This window comes from Periplaneta americana, chromosome 11, assembly GCF_040183065.1.
Source record: "Periplaneta americana isolate PAMFEO1 chromosome 11, P.americana_PAMFEO1_priV1, whole genome shotgun sequence".
NCBI classification, from domain to species: domain Eukaryota; kingdom Metazoa; phylum Arthropoda; class Insecta; order Blattodea; family Blattidae; genus Periplaneta; species Periplaneta americana.
The window spans coordinates 34,734,903-34,758,582 of NC_091127.1; the positions used below are offsets into that span (position 1 = coordinate 34,734,903).

General features: G+C 34.3%; 1 protein-coding gene across 1 annotated transcript in view; it reads right to left on the reverse strand.

The window, feature by feature from the left end:
• Positions 1-23,680, reverse strand: part of LOC138708924 (protein O-linked-mannose beta-1,2-N-acetylglucosaminyltransferase 1-like) — a 400,514-nt gene that overhangs the window by 73,345 nt on the left and 303,489 nt on the right. The window contains exons 3-5 of the mRNA XM_069839284.1: positions 9,901-10,051; positions 4,879-4,975; positions 2,308-2,441 (exon numbers count right to left, since the gene is read on the reverse strand). Coding sequence (XP_069695385.1) covers positions 2,308-2,441; positions 4,879-4,975; positions 9,901-10,035 — 366 coding nt within the window. The 5' untranslated portion in view covers positions 10,036-10,051. The remainder of the gene's footprint in view (positions 1-2,307; positions 2,442-4,878; positions 4,976-9,900; positions 10,052-23,680) is intronic.

The following is a 23,680-nucleotide window of genomic DNA, read 5'->3' on the forward strand; positions in this document are numbered from 1 at the left end:
AATAATAATTGTATTGATGATAATAAAACAAATAAAAAGTCACAGTATTTTAAATCCTATTTATTGTATGACAACGTCTTTATTTTTTAAGGTTATTATTTTATTAATTTATGCTATGCACGGGATGCAAGGAGAGTGTACAAAACAAGTACTTGCAGATGCGTATATCTCTTATCATAAGTTATAAGAAGTAAAGCGTACGAATGTGCATGAAAATAAGTTAATAGTCTAAAACTTCTCCTTTTATTTAATTTTAAATAGGGGTTATGAGGATTAAATGATACTAATATTTGAGTAATACCCTGTTGTACATTACTGATTGGTGGTATGTGATAATTGTACACCCTTTGACAAGGAAATTGATCCCAAATCGGAATAGCTCGGGAATCATCGTGAGCCCTGTGTTTACATGCGTGTGTTTTACATAGAGAGATTCGAAGCCCTGTCTTTGTAACGAGAAGAAAGAGCTCTATCGCTAAACCATAAAGGCTTCGCAGGAAATATGTCGTTTCGTGACATGCAAATACATCGCTGCTAGGACTTGATTTCATCCTCGGACCTAGATGCTTAATATTTCCCAGTGTACATCGAGGGCTAAGCTGAACGACACAATTAGACAAATCAACGCGACAGGAGAGCGACCATTTTCCGTGTCAAAGGGTATGCAAGTAATAAACTGTATATATGTGTGTGTTGTAATTATTTATACTGTAGTTATTGACCAACTTGTGTTTCTGCCCTCGTATGAGAGGGACTGGTCCTACCTTTCAATTTGGTTTCGTCGATAATCCTCTCTTATGACACGAATTCGCCCTATGTTTTCTTCAGTACGTACAGTAACTTCACGGCCTTCTCTCACAGAGTTCGACAGTAACACTACTGCGGATGTCCTGTTAAGTTATCAGTGCATGACGTCACTGTTTTCTGTTCTGTTCTATGACTTTTTCCCGTTTGTACCTCCAATAAAGTTGTTCTGACGTCAATAACAAATAAATAAGGATAGAAAATATTGGGTCATTTTCAGAATTTGTATAATAAATGACGTCCATCAATTCTTACCCTTCCCATTATTGCATTTATAACGATAGAGTTATAAATTTCTAACAGTGATAGTTTCAATACTAATGTAGTAAACGTCACAAGAATTATTTCCTTCATGTGAAGTATTTCACGAGAATAAGATAAAATTCTCATAGTAACAGCTAAAATGCTGTGTCCATACTAATTAAGTTTTTAAAAATGGAGCATCATTATGTCCAGATAAAGGTTTGTTTAATAATGTAATTGAGAAAAAAATTAAAGAAACATTTAATGTTATCAAAACTTACTCATTTATGTCTGAGTTTATATTTCCTTAAATATGATTGCATAATTACTTTAGTCCAGTAAGTTAGTCAGGTCTGTTACACTAGTCTGTTCCTATGGACACACAGTTGAAAAAGAAATCCCACAGATGTCAGCACAAGCCAAGATGATGCACAAAGAGTCATTTTGATTATACTGCTATATTCACCCATTTTGATTTGGCGAGATTGTGTGTCATACTCTTCTTTATGTTTTAGTCTAAGCGTGCATTTTTACTCTGTCAGATCTGTTTGTGTTGTGTTTTCCACAAATAAAAATATATAAAGTCAAGATCAAGAGGACATAATAGTGCACGTGTGCAGTAGTTAAGTTGCTATTTTGAAGATTTTTAAGCAAAAAAATGTTAGGTTAGCACATGCTTGTGTTTGCTTTGTCATGTCTGTTACCTGTCAGATCTGTTACTCCGTGTCATGTCTGTTACATAATTCAAAGCAGTGCTGTAAGGCAAGGTGAATGTACAGTGGCTGATTACTATGGCAGAGACATTGCACTACATTAATACATGCAGAATATGCACTAAATAGTACTTTAATTTTGACGTTCTCAATCGTCCATTTGTTATACAAATTTTGCAAATGACCCATCAAAGAAATAAGTAAATTGAAGAAGTGAATGAAAAATAAACAATGAAATGATGTAATAAAAATAAATAAAATACTAATATAAATAAGTCATCGAAGAAATTAATATTTAGGGCAGGCATGGGCATAAAATGTTCACGCGCGGGCAGTGCTCACAGTGTAAGCGGGACATTATGCCCATCCCTGATTTAGGAAGATAAGTGAGGTAAGAAAGAAATTAATTGAATTTGTCTTAATATAAATGCCATTTTTTTTAACTTTTCTCCCAAGAGGCAACTTGTTAATGTAGTTAACTTTATAACAAAAGAAATACTGAAAATTTAGAATTTGGGTAACAATCGCTTCCCTTTAAGCGACTTACCGTTGCACCATCGACCGACACGGACACTTTTGACTGGCTGGACACGACTTCGATAGCGAGGGACTTGGGTTGGCTCTCCTGCAGCCTCAGACTGTTCCTCCTGCTCTCCCCGTCAATAAGACCCCCTCCATCTCCTGAAGAAAAGAATTCGATTATTCCCTAAAGGAATTTTACAATGTTACATTTGCTCGGATCAAATTTCTGCATACCTAAAGGAAAAAAAAAAAAATAATAATAAAATTCTTTCATTCATTTGTTGTCATAATACACTGTTCTCTTAAATTGACTGAGAATATTTGGAATTAAATCAATTGCTTTCTCAAAACACTCTACGAAATGTTGCATATAAAACAATTTTTATCTCGAAAAGGAAGCAAAAGTGAGTAAAATTCTATTACACTTTTTTGTTTCGATTACCCTCAATGAATAACCCCCTGAAATTATTGACATTACTTATGGTTCCCCGTATATGTAATTTGTATTATGGTTATGTGTCGAGTTGTTGTAAACATATTAAAAAAAGTTGCATTTTTTCCAAATGGGCTTAATTCCAGAATTTTAGATACTTATAACATAAGAAGGAAATGATTTTTGATTGTCATTTCTATGTTATGTGGATATATTATTATCACATCAGTGTCATCACCAAGCTTCGAGACTTGGGACCCGATACAATAAGTTTACTGTGCATGTACTATAGGTTGTTGACTCGCTGCAGATATTGAGAAGTAGAGATGTGCTGAGGTAACAACGTTGCTATTTGGAGTAGAGTACGGTAGTATGGGGAAACACACACATATGTATATTCTGAAAGTAAATATACATACATTACACAATGACAATGTCAAAAGAATGTGAAAATCATTTTTACTCCTGTCTTTTATAAGCATTTGTGTTTAATTATACACAGTGTTAATGGTGGAAATAAACATGTAGCAATTTTAATTTCTTCATTTATTATAGGTCGTCTTTAGGAAGTACAGTTACAGTACCGAATTGCAATGTACTACAAGATACATTTTCAGTGTCTCAAACGTAAATCTTTTTCGGTTATCTCCCAAACACAGTTTTTACTGTGTAAAGCTGCGCTCTACGTTGCAATGACGTGAAAAATGAAAAAAACCTATCATCATTGCTGTCTCTAAGAGACAGTCCTTTATTCTCGGGTGGCTTCATACCCACTAATTTCCTGTTTCTATTGCATAATGTTCCATATACGTTATTTTTACATAAAATTGATTTGCACTTCAGTTTTACACGTTCAGTAACCGGTGTACTTGGTGTCTCATTAATTCTCTGTGTTATTTCCTCAATTAATTTGATGGCTTTCGGCATCTCTTGCTCTGACTTTTCTAACCGTTTAATAGTTTCAGACATAGTTTGAAAACAGGTTTCTATGAAAACCAAATTATTCACCAAAACCTTCAAATCCAGAGCGTTTTTCTTGGCGCATTTGTTGGAATTCATTCTACAGTACCCCCTCCCACTGTACGCTTTACCACTATACTCAGTACGCCGTTATGCGGATTTCCAACTGAACTGCTCTATTGGATCCGAGGTTTCGAAACCTAGCCATCATAATGATAATAAAGTCATTTATTAAATATGGGCAACACAGAACAGTTTTATCAGCTTTTCTCAAATTTACCATTCTGAACTATGGTCCTTCTGGAAAGGAGCGATTAATTTAATCAATTAATTAATCAATCACCTATTTGTATAATTCAACTTATCAATCGTCACTTTATTAACAGTCATAGTTATTAATGTATCCATTCACTTGTTGATACATCTATTACTTCAATTAATTGGTCTTCTATTTCTGTAATTCAACCTATCAATGCTCAGTCTATTCACAAACCATCCAGTCAAACATACTATTTTTATAATTCAACTTATCAATCGTCAGTCTATGAACAGTCATAGTTATTACTGTATCCGTTCACTTGTTGATACATCTATTACTTCATCAATTAATTGGTCTCCTATTTCTGTAATTCAACTTTCAATGCTCAGTCTATTCACAAACCATCCAGTCAAACATACTATTTTTATAATTCAACTTATCAATCGTCAGTCTATGAACAGTCATAGTTATTACTGTACCCGTTCACTTGCTGATACATCAATTAATTGGTCTGCTATTTCTGTAATTCAACTTTCAATGCTCATTCTATTCACAAACCATCCAGTCAAACATGCTAAATCAGTTCCTACACTTTGGGGTTCATGCAGAAGCCTATTCATCCCCATGATCTGAGCACAATAAGAAGCTCGCTACATCGCATCGGTCCAAACAAGAGCTCCATTGTTGCTGTGCATACTGTACTCATGATTTAAAACAAAGAGTTAACTTTGGACGCAATGCTCCCAGCTCCAAGTGGATGGTGGATGGTTTCCTCTTATGTAAATCCGCACAATTAACGGTCCGCCTGGGTAGGCAACAAAGGCTGCGTTATCATGCTACAACGCAATTTGTACTGGACACTTGAGTCTCTTGGAGGTGTGTAATTGAATATGCACTACAAACAGACTTTGTCTTGCGGAGGGGTGTAATTACTTGACAAGTACCTGTTGTGGGAATCTCTTCGTGGAGGCGTCGGCTCGTGTCCAGTATGAACATTACATTGATGCCGATTGTTATGAGTAACACCACGACCAGCAGGCCCTGCAACAGATTCAAGCTGCTTTTATTATCCCTTCTGCGGTGCGGATAAGCTTCATATAACTCGTGTTATTTGGATTGTGTACAAACCACTTTAGTGTGTTTTATAGTTTGTGGATTCTACGCTTTTAGTCTCAAATATTCAACCAATTTAGAGCCACTCAACTGACTTGAATATGCCACTAACAAGGAGAGGACACGCTCTGTATATCACTGAATTAAATCAGATTTTGTGACATGAAAGTACAAGACATACTGTTTAAAGTCATACCTGGTATGGGTGGCCAATGACCCCTTGTTTTGGAAATATTGGCTATTGTTTATGACATACTTCCGTTAGGTGCCTAATTGGGAAGCAGTAGACTGTGTAAGGGCGTAGCTCATGTGGTTGGATGCTGAGTTGTTATCCAGGCAACCGGAGTTCGAATCCTAATGCCTTCTCACTTTTTAAAGCTTGATATTATTATTATCATTATCATTATTATTATTATTATTATTATTATTATTATTATTTTAATTCACTTTCAGCTCTCAGTTCCTATATTCAAAGCCATGTTGAAATATGCGTGGTATGCATCAAAATTGATAAACGAACGAGAAGTGTTTGTGAATGTGAAGGATGTCTGTTTCGCAGCAGAAGTGCGGAAAAATGTGTGTGACTGTGGACAACCTTCTTTCATTTGCTGCGCATGGTGCAGGAAATATGTATGTTTTGTGTGTTTTTATGACATGAATCGGGTACAAAATGAAATGAAATAGCTGCTACAGAAATACAACAGACACCGGTGACACATCTTACCTTCCTACGTGAGCAGTATTTAATTGTTTATCCTTTACAATACAATGTTAGTTAATTAGTAATTTGTTTAAGACATGATGAAGCATTCAATACATTGAGAAATATGATATAGGTATGTAAGTAGATAACTGTGATCACAATATTAATCATTATTAAAAGAAAAAAATATAGAACCAGTTAAGATTCGAACTTAGTTTGCCTGGATAACAACTCAGCATCCAACCATATGGGCTACTCTGTTACACAGGCTAATGCTTCCCTATTAGGCACCTAACGGAAGTATGTCACAAACAATAGCCAATATTTCCAAAACGAGGGGTCATTGGCCACCCATACCAGGTATGACTTTAAACAGTACGTCTTGTACTTCATCTCACACAATCTTATTCCATTCGGTGATATACAGAGCATATCTTCTCCTTGTAAGTGTCTATAGGACTTCGTGATTCCTTTCAATTACATGCTATTCTACCATAGATATTATTTTACCATATTGTATTGTAGGGGAGAAGTGGGTACGGTAAGACATTTTTTATTAGATGGTAAATTTTGATGTTGAGATGCTAGTAACAGTGGAGTTGTATGTTCCATGAGTAAAGTAACAGTATTTTCATACTCGATTTTATTCTAGTTATAAAGGTGAGTGATGAAAAAATAATTCGTAATTTTTCACTCTAGAAGTAAAATTTTGGCTTGTGTTTACTGAAGGTTATATTGGATATACAAATGAGATATACGTATGAATGTTTTGTTACCTAATACTATAGTATTTGAGATTGTGTTTGGCAAAGTTTCGTCTTTCTTGTTTTAATTTTGAAGTGATGGCGCCATTTTTAAACGAACTATGCGTAAAGGGAACAGTGAGACATGCCATTGAAGGGTAGCCTACACTGAGACGTCTCACTGTTCCATGTACCAATGATTTTCAAAAACAAACTGTAGACTAATTATAATACATTTACCAGTAACTAACGTTAAAAATGAACATACTAGTAACCAATTTAGGAACTATAGCTTAAAATAATGGATACATTATATTTTAATGATTTCATAAATAAAAAATTATTCACAAAATTTAAGAAAATGTTAAAAAATAATAAAGAATTAAATTAAATTCTTATAATTATAAGCTTTGTTGTCACAAAATTTCATTTCATTTTTTCGCAAAAGTTTGAAATGTCATGGAAAATTCACTTTTCCAAATGTTTCAGATGTTTCAATGGTTTCAAAGTCAGACATCAAAATGATTCTAAATAAGCCTACAGAACATGTCAATATAAAGAAACAGCAAACTTTCCTTTCTTTTGAAATAAATGTAAATCATTTCAATGTCCGTTAATAGACACTGTGGTGTCTCACTGTACCCTCCTGAATGGGAACAGTGAGACATTTGCATTTTTTTGACAAACACGTATTGTATATTATGTCCTTTATCTATTAACATTTTTGTTTATGTATTATTGTACTCTATGTTTTAATGTCTATTTCTATTGTACTTGATTTTAAAAATACTTGAATTATCACTTGCATACATATGTCTTAATATTTTGTGTCTCACTGTACCCACTACTCTCTATGTGTAGTATAGATCAACTACCTGTCATTTTTATCGGCTACTTAACAACGATTTATCAACTACTAGGTTATCTAGAGTCAATGAAAGTGGTGTCAGCGAGACGATATTTGGCAAAATGAGGACGAGGACTTATATGATTACCTGAAATTCACCTTAAATTTTGGGAAAGTTTCGAAAAAATCCAACCAGGTAATCAGCCCAAGAGGAATTGAACGGGATCGGGAATTTTCGTCACCGATTTTTCGTCACCCGGTGATTTCGTCACATATTACATTTTGTCACTACAACATTTTGTCGCCGATTCGGTTTTGTCACTAAATCACTTTTGTCACCACCATATTTTGTCACCAATTTAATTTCTTCATCACTATTCGTCACCACAATTTTTTCCCCTTTCGTATCGCTTCCCTTGATGATACCTATATAAAATGATACGTAATATAAAATTTCCTACTTCATTGTTCATTTCGTTTCCAAGGATACATTCATTTTTTGGTTTCGAAATCTTCAAGTTACAGGATTCATTGTGTTCATATCGTTCATTTCGTTTGGATACATTGATTTTTTTGGATTCGAAATCTTCAAGTTAAAGGATTCATTAGTTTCAAAATCTTCAAGTTAAGGTATGGCGGAATTATTGCAATTCGTAAAAAGTAATAGATCAAGAGATAAGTTAATCGACATATAATGGACATATGTATACAAAACACAAAGTTACGAAGACCGGGTTTTATGGAGATGTTATCAGCGTGACATTTGTAATTAATTGATGACTATTTCCTCAGATAAGAAAACCATTATAAAAGAACCTACAGAGCACAACTTCAGTGGGAACTTTGGTTGAAACTTCATAAAAACAGGATGAATGTATGCAATTCAAAATCCATGTTAATACAGATCACTAAAATAATTTATTATACAGTGATAGTTTTGGACTCATAATAAAAACAGCTTACATATAATTTTTTGTATTATTTTGGTGACGAAAGCCCCACAGTATAAAAGAAAATGGTCACAAAATGTATATGATGACGAAATACGTTCGATGATAAAATCTCCTCAGTGACAAAAAACATGATGACAAAATGTATTTTATGACCAAAAAACTAATGACGAAAAATTGATGACAAACTATAACAGTGACGAAATTTCCGGTCACGAAATATCTTAGACCCGAAATGAACTCACCTCTGAATCATTAAAGAGATAGTCCATATCACAAAATATAGAACGTCTTTTAGTAACATTGAGACTTGTAACAACTAATAGGGATAACTCTTCATGCAGTAACGGAATGTATATGGAAATATATTTGTAATTTGTCATCAATGTAACGAACCTAAATTGTCCTTTAAGTGACAGTGACTAATGCTTCTGTTTTCTATACTAAAGTGCATTATGTCACGTATAACATAGAGGTGTTAGAAACTACGTATTTAGTTTTAAAGGAGGCCAGCTCAAAAGGGAAACAACTCAAAATTTAAACATTTGAGAAACAGCATTTCAATGCTTCATGTACGTGTTGAAATCCAATTAACATTACTATAATTAGAAACTTATACCTACTATATATATAAAACATCATTAACAGAATTTGGAATAATTTCAATAATTCTTGGATTTTACACAGCAACATGAAACTTTAAAATTCAAGTTTCTCAAAGCTTTAGATTTTTTAGTTGTTTCTCTCTTGAACTGGTCCGTCGACACGTCCTGCCAACTTATTAATGTCAAGTACAATTTTGTTAATAGAATTTCTCTATTTTTATTTATTGTTGTAGTCCACTACTCATATTTTCATAAACATTATTTGGACTTTATAAGAAATCAGCATGTCTGTGATATGTCGTGTCCATTCAGCTTTCTCGGCCATGTATACAGTATGCTACGATATGTATTACTTTATAATTGCCGAAAACATGAAGCTAGATTTAACATGTATCTATTGTTTAAAATAAATCAAGAATAACAATATCTTGATCAAACTCATTTCATTCATCAAATATGTGTAGAATCCACCTCATTGAGATGATGATGTTGAGCAACGTTGAAGCTAAACTTTCAAGCCACTTTCAGGTAACGCAATTCTGTCCATTTCACTGTGCACACGACACCAGTTTTGAAGTTGTGCACAACTTAAAAATTTCGCAAGAAGCGAGTGGCATATGGAATATTTCAAGTTGCACGGTTGTTTACATTGTGCAACTCCACTATTCCTGTGCAACTCAACTTTTCCTGCGCAACTTGACATTGCATGCAATATTTTCAGTTGCACCGTGGACGAGTACTTTTATCTACATACTGTATCTGCCAAGAAGTGGTTTCGTACACTGGCGAAACATATTTGCTTTTTGTTTAGCTCAGGTATATAATTATTTCTATTCATTCAGAGTAAACTATATTGGGTGTGTAAAAGGCTATATTTTCATAAAGAAGAAACAGATTTTATGAAGGTATCTTAGTTTTCTTCTGCCATTATTTACATTGAGATGAAGCATGTTTCATCACCGAGCGATGAGATGTGTTACTGAACTGGGAATTGCATGACTATACCTGAAATATTTTGGTCAGAACTCTTCTTCTCCCCAGTGGACGAGCTGTCAGAGATTGAGAGCTGTATATCCCACGTTTCGGTATAAAAGGTTGAGCACGGGGATTTGGGTGCCAGGTTTCCATGGTTGCACCCATTAAACCTCATTCATACCTGAAACATGATGAAAAGGAAATGTGGGTATTAAACTTGATTACATAATATTAACTCAACGAATATAAAGATGGAATTTAGAACATAATGGTTGTATTCAGAGAACAATAATTCAAATTCCAAAATGACACTCTGTAAATTTACATAATAGACCCTATTAAATTACACGTCACGCGAAATACGAGTATTTACGATTTTGCAGAATGTTTTAGCTACCTCTCGTCTCCACTATCAAAGAAGATAAAGAAAGGCAACCTCTATGTAAGAAGCTCCATCAGGAATTATGCTTCAGGATTGAAATAGAATACGATACAAGAGGATAGCTTTTGATAACAGAACCAATACATTGAATCCCTTTTTCTTACTTTCCTTGATGATGGAAACGAGAACAAATATTCCTAAGTGCTGGAAGATACTGCAAAATTCTCGCACCTCGCTGAACATCGCCATTAGTCTTAATAATAATAATAATAATAATAATAATAATAATAATAATAATAATAATTCTTTATTTATACTGGCAGAGTTAAGGCCATAGGGCCTTCTCTTACACTCTACCAGGTCACAAAGTATACAAGCAGTTAAAATTTAACAAAAAGTTAAAAAACAGAATATTAACATATTACAAAAAAATAATAATAATAGCATAATAAAATCGACACTAAACAGCATGAAAATAGTACCATAATAGAAAAAAATAAAGTAAAATACATTGGAATATAGTAAAAGCAACTCATTTAGTACAAATGGTTAATATGGAAAACGTAAGGTGGAATATAACAAAATGGATGTAATAAAATAGTAATAAAAAAGAAAAGAAATACGAATATTAAATAAAATTCACAATAAAATGGCTATGCTAATAAATTCATCGGCTGATAAAGAGAACAAAAAAGGGGAAAGGAAGGAAAGAAATATATAGCCTATATTTTTACAAAACTATCGCAGAGAAAAGGGCTTATAACTGAAAGGAATCTGAATTGAAAAAGTGCAATTTTAATTTATTTTTGAAACTAGACAATGTCCGACAGTCTCTGGCATGTTGTGGTAGAGAGTTCCAGAGATGAGCTGCAGAGACCGTGAAAGATGAAGGGTAGAAGTCTTAGACCTGTATCACAAAAATTTACATATTCGTTTACGAAAAAACGAGAGCTGAGGCATAAGTCGTGACTAGTTTCTTTTTTATGAGAATTAGGGGGCGTGGTTTGAAATTTTAAAATATGTAAATTAAAGGGAAGAATGTGTGTACTAATAAGGTAGTGTAGGGATCAGACATCCATAAACGACATAGAATCATGAAACTCATGTTTATTATGGCAGTTGGAATAGCACTACAGCGCACATATCCACCTGAAAAACTCCTAAAAAACCCTTCGGGTCACATCCATTCTGCATGGCGGTCGACTCACATCTAAATTATGCATTACGAGTAACATCGTTATCCGTGCGGTAACCATAACAGACTGTTATCTAGAGATGCACGGCACAGCGGTCTGTTCACAAGTGAATTCCCATTAGTATCGTGCATTACAGGCGCTATGTTCTGTTCAAGTTTGTCGAGTAAGGTGAAGTTCGATATTCGCCGATATTCGCTAGCTTAAATCGACAGATCTAGACGAGATATTTCGATTGAAATCAAAATGAGCGTGCTAACACATCTCAGTCGCGAGATATACTTCCTGGAAATTTTCGCCCATGCCAAAATGGCCGCCAGTTGTCGCGGGCTGCAATGCGATATAATAATTGCAGTGCGCCTATTATAAATTTCTTTAAGTGGCACTATATCCTTATGTCAATGATATTATTAAGAGTTATCCTTAAATTTCTCACGCTGTGTGCGTTCGCTAAGATCCAAGGCTTGAAATTACTGTAAGATACACAGGTCAAATACAAGGCAATTGGTCTCCCTCAGTGCCTATGAAGGATAGTTAATATTCCTGCTCGGTCTGCCATCCAGTACTATCGACAATTTGTTTTCTGGTTGTTTCTCAGTTTAATACACAACAGCAATACCAATGAATTTTTTTTTTCAGTCAATGACTTATCATACAATATTCAAGGAATAAATCCTTTATACTTGCAACATCATGAGATACAATTTCTAATATATTAACCTTAATTAAGAGATTTAATGTAATAAAGTAGAAATTGATCAATACTAGATGTAAATGTTAAAATTAAGTTCTTTCTTTCTTTCTTTCTTTCTTTCTTTCTTCCTTCCTTTCTTCCTTTCTTCCTTCCTTTCTTTCTTTCTTTCTTTCTTTCTTCCTTTCTTTCTTTCTTTCTTTCCCACGCCCACGGGCCTTACAGAGCCGCGACCTGTCGGGAGAGGAATTAAACTGTGGATCACATACATACTTTTTTGACCACACAAGGACATGGAGGGCCTCCCCGGATGAGGGATCAGCTCAATGCCAGGGCCACCTCCGATACAACACAAACATTTAAGACATTACACAGCATTCACTCACACATATGAAAGGATTAAGGGAAGGATCGCTGTCCATGGCCGGACTTTCAAGAGATACAATCCCGGCATTTGCCTGGAAATGACTGAGGAAACCATGAAAAACCTCAGTTAGGATTGCCGGCCCCTGGGATCGAACCCCGGACCTCCCGAATGCAAGGCCAGCCCTCTACCACTTAAAACATTAAAAACATTCTGAAATATTACTAGCGTTCACTTACTTATACAAGAGCATCTCTTTGTTGTGTGTTTATAATTAATCATGCAAACTCGTTATGCGAATTGTTGATTTGTGAATGAGTGAAAACTCGTTTACACTTTTACTTACATGATAAGGGTTGGGGACAACTGGCCGCAGAAAATTGGCCACAGAGGCAACTCGCCACATAATTGAAATTCCTATCAAAGATAATTCGCCACATAATTGAAATTCCTATCAAAGATAATTCGCCACATAATTGAAATTCCTATCAAAGACAATTCGCCACATAATTGAAATTCCTTTCAAAGACAACTTGCCACATAATTGAAATTCCTATCAAAGACAATTCGCCACATAATTGAAATTCCTATCAAAGACAATTCGCCACATAATTGAAATTCCTATCAAAGACAACTCGCCACATAATTGAAATTCCTATCAAAGACAACTCGCCACATAATTGAAATTCCTATCAAAGACAATTCGCCACATAATTGAAATTCCTTTCAAAGACAACTCGCCACATAATTGAAATTCCTATCAAAGACAATTCGCCACATAATTGAAATTCCTATCAAAGACAACTCGCCACATAATTGAAATTCCTATCAAAGACAATTCGCCACATAATTGAAATTCCTTTCAAAGACAACTCGCCACACAATTGAAATTCCTATCAAAGACAATTCGCCACATAATTGAAATTCCTACCAAAGACAACTCGCCACATAATTGAAATTCCTTTCAAAGACAACTCGCCACATAATTGAAATTCCTATCAAAGACAATTCGCCACATAATTGAAATTCCTATCAAAGACAACTCGCCACATAATTGAAATTCCTATCAAAGACAACTCGCCACATAATTGAAATTCCTATCAAAGACAATTCGCCACATGATTGAAATTCCTTTCAAAGACAACTCGCCACATGATTGAAATTCCTATCAAAGACAATTCGCCACATAATTGAAATTCCTATCAAAGACAATTCGCCACATAATTGAAATTCCTATCAAAGACAATTCGCCACATAATTGAAATTCCTATCTAAGACAATTCGCCACATAATTGAAATTCCTATCAAAGACAACTCGCCACATAATTGAAATTCCTTTCAAAGACAACTCGCCACATAATTGAAATTCCTATCAAAGACAACTCGCCACACAATTGAAATTCCTATCAAAGACAATTCGCCACATAATTGAAATTCCTATCAAAGACAACTCGCCACATAATTGAAATTCCTTTCAAAGACAACTCGCCACATAATTGAAATTCCTATCAAAGACAATTCGCCACATAATTGAAATTCCTTTCAAAGACAACTCGCCACATAATTGAAATTCCTATCAAAGACAACTCGCCACATAATTGAAATTCCTTTCAAAGACAACTCGCCACATAATTGAAATTCCTTTCAAAGACAACTCGCCACATAATTGAAATTCCTATCAAAGACAATTCGCCACATAATTGAAATTCCTATCAAAGACAATTCGCCACATAATTGAAATTCCTATCAAAGACAATTCGCAACATAACTGATATTCGTATCAAGACAATTAGCCACACATTAAAATTCAAGGCAATACTCAGATACGCAACAATTTATGATATATTTCTATGGTAACACAAGACAAAACTAATTAGGAATTATGGCGGAAGAAATTCGCTTCACAAAATCAGAAAGAAGCTCTGACAAATTAATATATCTTGGCTACATGTACACGAGACTTAGAGAAAATAAGAATGAAGTTGTTTGGCGCTGTGATATGTGTGGTGGGTGTAATGCAACAGTCACGTTATCAGAAGATGGAAGCAGTGTCGTCAAAGAACCGTCTGAACACAAGAATCATTCTGCAGACTGGGGAAGGATTAAGGCAAAGGAATGTGTAGAGAACATGAAGGCAAGGGCGGGGACTTCTCGAGAACCAACGTCTGTCATTATTCAAAATGAGTTACAGCGTATTGCAAGCGAAGCCAATGTGAATCTATCGAAGAAACCATGTATTAAAAAAACGGTGCGCCGTGCCAGGAAGCTACACCTACCACCTGAACCAAGGAATATTGACGAACTGAACCTTACAGCCAACAGATACACTAAGACTGTACAAGGAGGAAGGTGGTTGTTGTGTTTTGAACCGAAGGACAACGTGAAACTTATCATATTTGCCAATAATTCACATTTAAATAAATTGTTACGGTACCATTTTTGGATAATGGACGGTGTGGCAAATTGTCTATCTGTGGCGAATTGTCCCTATTACCAATTTTCTGTGGCCAGTTGTCCCAGTTACCAATTTTCTGTGGCCAATTGTCCGGAACCGACATGATAAAAACTCGTAAAAATTCGTGAGATGATAGTGCAGAACATTTGAAGTCTTTCGAGATATGAAATTCATATCCAACAAAGCCTCCTTTTAGAGATCCGTCAAAAGAAGTGCTAATCCCTGCAAGTCGGAAAGCAGCATCAAATTATAGGCACTTTTGGTGCGTGGTACCTGTGTCCGTGCAGGAAACAACTAGCACTTTTCTGTGACTCGGCTGATGCCACTATGGATAACGCTGTTGGTAAATGCGCAAAGCACCCAGTATTACCTGTGGCTTCCCCATGTACGTAATGCCTGTCGGTGTACTACAGCCGTGTGTATCGTTCCATGTTATTGGGATGAATTCACTGTGCACTGTCAACAGGCAGACTACAACTCAGGCTAAGTCTGGTATCATCGCAGCGGAATGGTGACAAGAGAGGAGAGTGACACGTTCGAACTGTGGGCCTCAAAACAAACGTAAGGATCGCTCTGAACATTTTTTGTGTATAAAATACTATACAGTGCTTGTTTTGCGTTATAAAACCAACATTTCCAATTTGAAACACATTTAAAGTATCTTAGTTCGTAATAAATTAAATTAAACAACTCACCATATTGCGCTCTTTTCTTGTCGCTGTTCCACTACTTATTGGTCTGAAGAGGGAACCATTTTTATTTATTTTATTTCGTTATTTTACGACGCTGTATCAACATCTAGGTTATTTAGTGTCTGAATGATATGAAGGTGATAATGCCGGTGAAATGAGTCCGGGGTCCAACACCGAAAGTTACCCAGCATTTGCTCGTATTGGGTTGAGGGAAAACCCCGAAAAAAACCTCAACCAGGTAACTTGCCCCGACCGGGATTCGAACCCGGGCCACCTGGTTTCGCAGCCAGACGCGCTGACCGTTACTCCACAGGTGTGGACAAGAGGGAACCAGCAATGATGATACGTTCAATGTGCATTGTCAACACCGACTATAACTCAAGGTACGAGACGACGCGAGAGTATTCCCACTATCTAATATATACAGTCACGAAGTTTGGGATGATTTTTTGCAATTCTCGCGATAGTTGCTAGCCGCTTGGAGCGCTCTGAGTACTAGGAACAATAGACTGTGCCACAGCCATCGTGATCTAATACAGGCCGTAAGGCAGACCATGTAATTCGCTTAACCCGATCACGAAGGGCCGCATTTCAACCATATAAATTAATTGGAATGCATAAACAGTAACATATGTTTCATTAAAATGTAGTGTAATTCCATTAATAAAATTTTAAACAATGATTATGAGACACTTCAAACATAATTCACTTGCAAGTTAAGATGTAATATTATTTATGGTGTGAAAATTACGTTGTTCGTATGTATAATACCTGCCTTTATTTCGATTAAATATTGCGAAATTCTTGTACATTCATTTATGCACGATTCAATAATTTTCAGTTGCACCGCACGGATATTTAGATATGTTAATATTATAGGTTATATTTACTGTACCAGTTACCCCTTTGTCTAAATTTAGTGATCTCCAATGCCTTGCCATTCATATGGATATTATAGGTTATGTTTACTATATTTAACTTTTATTCCTAAATTCGCAATTATACATTATAATTAAACATAATATCATGTATGATACCCCGCACATTCAAATTGTCTGTATTTTACTATTACAATTGAGTACTGAATTATTGTATTTATCTACTACTTAAGAGAAGAAGTAACACAATTTGTAGGTCCACTAATTTCATAGAAGTGGTATGGTAAATTTTCTGTCTAAAATTAAGGAAATTAGATGTGCTAAATTGAAATCACAATATAAATTCTTTTTTATTAAACCTCAAAATAGCTTCCATTATAAACTTAAAATGTTGACGCGAACAGATTATGTTAACACATAAAATTCTCTTCACATTAAAATAACACAGTTTTGTAATTATTTCTGCAACATATTATGCAACAAGAAGTAAACGGAACTTATGGACTCATTACACTAAAAAAAAGCTTAGCAATGATACGCAATAAAGTTATAATATTTCACTGAGCTCCATACACTGAAATAGAAAATCCGAACAAACATTACGACCTGGTCTAGATCGAAAATGCATTGACTATACCATATTTCGCATTTTTGTGAAAAGCTATGTAAACAATGACATGTTCGTTATCGGTTGTAATAATTGTAAATGGCTAAAGTACAATAATTTGAATAATAATATGGGACAAGGAGACGTTTGTAGTAGGCCTACTATAACCTGTAAGAAAAATAGGTTAGAATTATCCTTCTTCCGAAAGATCCAGGAAGGTGAGTTTATAGAATATAATATATATTTTATGAAAATAATATATAAACCTTATGTATTTCATATTTCAATAGTGGAAGAAAGGTATTAATTTTTTCAAAAGAACACGATATCGAAAGTACAATACATTTTATCGTCTGCTAGGGATAGAGTCTGTGATGAGGCAATAGTAGTGATCCTGGAGGTGAGCAACTATCTATGTTTGCATATTTAGTAAGTACTGAGCTTCGTGACTGTATATACTGGACTGTGGTATTACCACTGTCTAGTATATACAGTCACGAAGCTCAGTACGTAGTAAATATGCATCCATAGATAGTTGCTAACCACTAGGATTGCTAATATCGCCTCATTACAGACAATGCGAAATAATACCAGTACAGTCTACTGTTCCTAGCACCCACACAACTCAAGCTTCGTGACTGTATATACTAGACTGTGGTATTAATCCTACCGTTGACTCACGAGGAGCGCTACTGCCTACTACAACTCAAATGTAGCTATCTAATTCTTGCCTAGGGGAGACCCGGGCAAAACGAATAACCCGGGCAAAGAGAATAATGTCTATTTCTTAGAAACGCCAACAGATGGCGCTTTCTGCTATGTTGGGGAAGAATCCTAACCTGATTTTGCTGCTGGAACTGACTTGTCATTCTAGCTAGTGACAGTAGAAGTCAGCTTGCGTTTGAAGAAAATTGACTGTTTTCTTAAAATATTTCAAGGTAAGAGAAACATTTGTACAACAAACAACACCGCAGAAACTCTTTGTTATGTGATAATAATATATAGGCGATACGATTACTTCTAAAGTGTTTGTATAATTTTAAATGAAAAGCGAAATGGCGTCTGCGGGCAAAGCGAATAGGGCAAAGTGGATAACTTATCCGCTTTGCCCTGCCACCTTTATTTGACTATATAAGTATTAGCTGTATTTTTTTATGTATTTGTCTATAGTAATAAAGCATGTTAGATCATTGTACATAGTGGAGGCATTAAGTCACACTAATTAAATTATAAATCAGGAACACTGATCTTAATTTTTACTTAAAAACTTCGTAATGTGTTTTCAGATGGTTTAATTTTTCAAGAGAAAGATGGAACAAGTCAAATGGTCTGAAGAAGTCATGAAGAAAGCACTTGAAGAAATAAAATCTTCCAATCAGTGGTTCTGCTATCTGGCCATACAACCATAATATGTTTGTTGATGAAGATTTTGTTCCAGATGAAATTAAAAATCTCCCACTTGAGACAGAAAACAAACGAAACGACAGGTGGCTCAGGTTTAACAAATTCTGCGGTGCCAGCTTCTTCAGCGGCTGAAGAAACAGTTAATGCTTACTCAGAATCAACTACCTCTGTGATGTCTTCATCTTTAGAAATTGAAGAAATATTGAATACATCAATACACTCAGATTTTCAGTTCCGGTTACACCAAACCCTCAACATCGTCAGCAAGGAACCCAAGTCACTTCTTTTGATTTAGACCAGTGCCAAAAGTGGATGCTCGAAAGATACAAGTTAAACGAAGAAAATATCAGCGCTCTGAAACTTTTACATTTATACCGATTGAAAACGTTGAAAGAGAAGTAACTTACGGGCAGGAGGAAAAGCAGAAGAAGTCCAAGTCTCAGTGCCAGTGAAACGTCGACTTGTTCAAATTTGTATTTTGTACTAATCTAACGTCCTGTAAAGGGCTGTAATAACATTTCTCATCGTCTCATATGACTCGTTAACATCGTGTTTATGTGTTCATTTAATTTTATTATCAGTGAATAACAATTTAATAGAAATGTGAAAATATTATAGGGATATTCACTTTGCCCGCGTTAATTATTCGCTTTACCCGGGTGCCCGGGCAAAGCGAATAATTAAAGACATTTTCTTTCTCAAATCATATCACTGTCTGTAGGTATGGGAAACGAATTGCTGTTTTTTAGATATGTGGACAACATGTGTCACAACCAATGTCACGAAGTTTTTATTTCGGGAGCACCAAAATACAGCCAGTGGCATTGTTTATTCTTAGCTTAGCTGCTTTGCCCGGGTTTTCCCTACAATAATGCTTACACGTACAACAGTTACCACGCATCAAAAGGACCTTCTTTTAAATAACTTGACTACCTGCAGGGGTTAGTACCTTTATTGACATAGCTCTGAAACAAGGCCTCAGCGGACATGTATTTTGTATCTCAAAAGGCCCCAAATGTTCGGGGTTAAATTTCTACGAAGGTTTTTACAATCACTTTGGAATAACCCTGAATATACAATGTAAACCGTAAGTAATGTCATTAATTTCAGGTGGGTTATTCTTCGAGATATTTAAAAAAAAAAACTCAATACAATTTTGCTCGTTTTTGCATCCTTTTCCGAGATAAAAATTGTTTTATATGAAACATTTTACAGCGTATTTTAGAAAAACCATTGATTGATTTCCTAATATGCTCAATCAGTCGAAGAGAGCAGTGTATTATGACAGTAAGTGAATGAAAAGACTTTAATTTTATCCTTTAAATGTGTAGAAATTTGATCTAAACAAATGTAACATTGTACAATTCCTTTGCAGAAGTAAAAATTAAATTTGTTCGCATAAAATTTCTGCATATTTAAAGCACAAAACTAAAATTCTTTCAATGATTTATTACCATAATACACTGCTCCCTTAAATTGTCTAAGCATATTGGGAAACCAACCAATGGTTTTTTCAAAACACGTTATGAAATGTTTCGTGTAAAACAATTTTTATCTCGAAAAGAAACCAAAAAACTAATAAAATCGTATTAAACATTTTTGTTTCAAGTATATCAAAGAATAACACCCTGAAATTAATGACCTTACTTACGGTTCATTCTGTATAGAGGTGCCCGAGATACGTTTTTTATTTTTAACAGACATGCATGTCACTTCACTTGTCCCTTTAATTTTACTCTTTGTTGCATGTTTTATAAAATTTTATATTTTTTCCTAATAAATCAGAATATTTCTATAATATTTTAATTAAACTTTGAATCATATGTGTTTCCGGATTTTAACAAAATCTATTAGGTACCTTTTTGGAACGCCTGTTACTTATACAGGGACATCATTTTATTTTTACTAACATTTTTAATATTAACTTGCCTATACCTCTGGAACAACGCCGTTTGCTATCCCCTTCCACGACTGGAGTTCGATGATACTGACGTAATATACAAACAAATCACTTTGCTAGCTATAGGAGGGAAGAAAAGTAGTTCATCCATTTATGTAAACTAGGAAATATTGCGCTTTTGAGTTTAATCATTTTCATTAGATTTTTGTTTAATCAAAATACAGTATAGTATTAACAATGCGTGTTTTTACTCACGAACTGTGCTGTCCATGACGACGTATTCATTATGCAGTGTATATTATACTGTCTACAGCACATTAGCGTACAATATAGAGAATGAAGTTAAATTTAAAAATAATCATAATATGGATATTTAAACACATTTCGATACAGGCTTCAGTTCTAATGTGCATATTATCGCACTATAGCATATTGTATTTAATTCCAATTACCAGTTTTTCGTACTAGTACCTCATGTTGAAATAATTCTGTACCTACTCTATAAAAGAGTACCTTACGTACTGTAAATTCAATCTTCACTTCTGCCCGAAAAGATAAAATTACTCAGACATATATCTACTGTCCGTCCAAGTGGTTATGTCGTAGGGTCGTAGAAAGGAGGGAAATCACGTGACAGTTAATTACTTAACGAGGCCCTTTTATTTAAGTTATTTTAAACAGTTGTATAATATTACGTAGACGTCCAATTCCTAATAGAAATTAATGTTCTCAGAAAAGAGCTAAGATAGCCCAGCCACTAGTTGGCGAATATAAAAGCTGGTTGGGGAAACCGGGATACGACGTAGGCAAATGGACGACAGTACCTGTGCGAAAATGATTCAATATTGAAAGCTCTTTCGTCACTGGAAAATGCGAACATATTTTTGGAACGTACTGTGGCTACTATGACTGTATATGCGGTCTTGGATCTGTGTGGAAGACGGTTGAAGGGGTGGGGGTGGAGTACATTCAAAAACTCAGGTACAATAAAAATTGAAGTAAAAATAAAATGATGTCCCTGTATTTGTGAACAATATAAGTATGAAAATGTTGAAGTATAATAATGAATTCTATAAAGGAAATATATTTTTAAGTCAAAAGTAAAAGTTTATTTTGTTCATGTTGTTACAACAAATATAAAAAGTATGAATTATTTAATAATTCAGAATTGCTGTAAATTAAAAATGACTAAAATAATAAAAGTGAAGGCAATAATGACGAAAATGATAAAGATGATCAAGATAATGAAGACAAAGAAGATGTTGACGTATGTGGAAAAGATGGTGATAATAAAGATGACAAAGATGAAGATAACGAAGTTAATAAAGAAAACAAATTTGTTAAAAATGATGAATACGAAAAAGATTTCGAAGATAATAAATGTAACGAATATGAAAAAAAGATGACAAAGGTGATATAAAATGACGAAAATAATAAAGAGGAAGATGATAAGATGAAACAAAAAGATGATAATGATCACAATGAAGATGACAGAAATGATGAAGATGATAAAGGGGACGAAATGATAAAGATGACGTTGATAAAAGTTACGTAGGTCTACATAATGAAAACGACGAATATGAAAAAATGAAGATAATGAAGATGGCGAAGATTATAAAGGTTACGATGATAAAGAGACGAAGAAGATAAACATAAAGAATGTGATAAACATGACGAAGATGAACATGACGAGGATTATAAAGATGAGTATGGTTATAAAGACAACAAGTATATTAAAAATGGCGCAAATTATATAGATGACGAAGGTAATAAAAATAACAAATGTGTTAAAGATGACACAGATGAAAACTGACAAAGATCATAAATGTGACGAAAATAATAAAGGTGACGAAGGTGATTATATTGTATTGTATTTATTAATATTCCATTGCATTCGTACATTGCTTTACAGCTAGAATATGGAACAAGTCAAAAAAATTAATACTACTATAAAGTCGTAATTTATAGTCACAGTCTAGATGAAATATATAAAGACGAGGTTTACAATATAGTCTACTAGTACAACACAAAGTTTTAGTATCAATTTCATGAAGCGTTGTTGAATGTCATGAATTCACCTACAGAATAGAAGGCGTGAGAAATTAGGTACTTCTTTAATTTGGCCCTAAATAATCTTATTTTGAGTTTAATTTTTTATATCAGTAGGGAGGCTATTAAACATTTTTACTGCCATATAACGCACTCCTTTTTGATAGCATGATAGACTTGCCGATGGAGTATGAAAGTAATTTTTTTGATGCGTATTAATGCTATGAACTGTTGAATTACCTAATTACAAAGTTTTCACGATTACATACGAGGAAGATTATTAATGAAAAAATATACTGACAAACCATGGGCATTGTTTGTAGTTTTTTTTTAAATAATCCTACACGATTCCCTAGATTTGGCACCTACCATTATTCTAATTACCCTTCTTTGTAGAAGGACTATACTGTTACTATCTGTGGAATTTCCCCAGAATATTATTCCAAAACTCATTACCGAGTGGAAGTGGTATTGATATTTACTACCTTATGTATAGATGTAATAGCAAAACATGCTGAATTTAGTTTGGGGGGAATTTCTTTAATATGATTTTTCCAATTTAACACATTATCGATTTTTAAGCCAAGAAATTTGGTTGTTGTTGTTTCCAATAGGGATCTATTGTTAATTATTGCGCTTGAAATTTGTGAGGTTGAATTTGGACAGGATTTAAATTGAGTTATGTTAATTTTGTTACAATTTAATACTAATTTATTGACTGAGAACCAGTCAGATATTTTGAAGAGAATTTTCTCTGTTGAAGAACACTAGGAAAAGTAGGGGACCTAATATTGATCTTTGGGGATGATAAAATGACAAAGATGATGAGGACAACGAAAATGTAATAGGTGAAGATAAGGAAGATGTGACGAAAATTGTAAAAATTACAAAGGTGATAAAATTGCTAAGAAAAACTTGATGAGGCTCAAAATTATGACGAAGATGATCAAGATTACGAAAGTAACAAAGACAACGAAGACAACGAACATGAAAAATATAAGGTAATAAAGTGACGAAGGGAATAAGGACAACAAAGATGTTAAGATTACGAAGATGAAAAGTGTAACATAGTTATTAAAAAGACGAAGATAAAAAATGTATAAGATAATAAAAGCCAAATAGATGATAAAGATGAAGGTGATAAAATGACTAAAATAATACAGACGACAAAAATAAGATGAAGATAATAAAGATA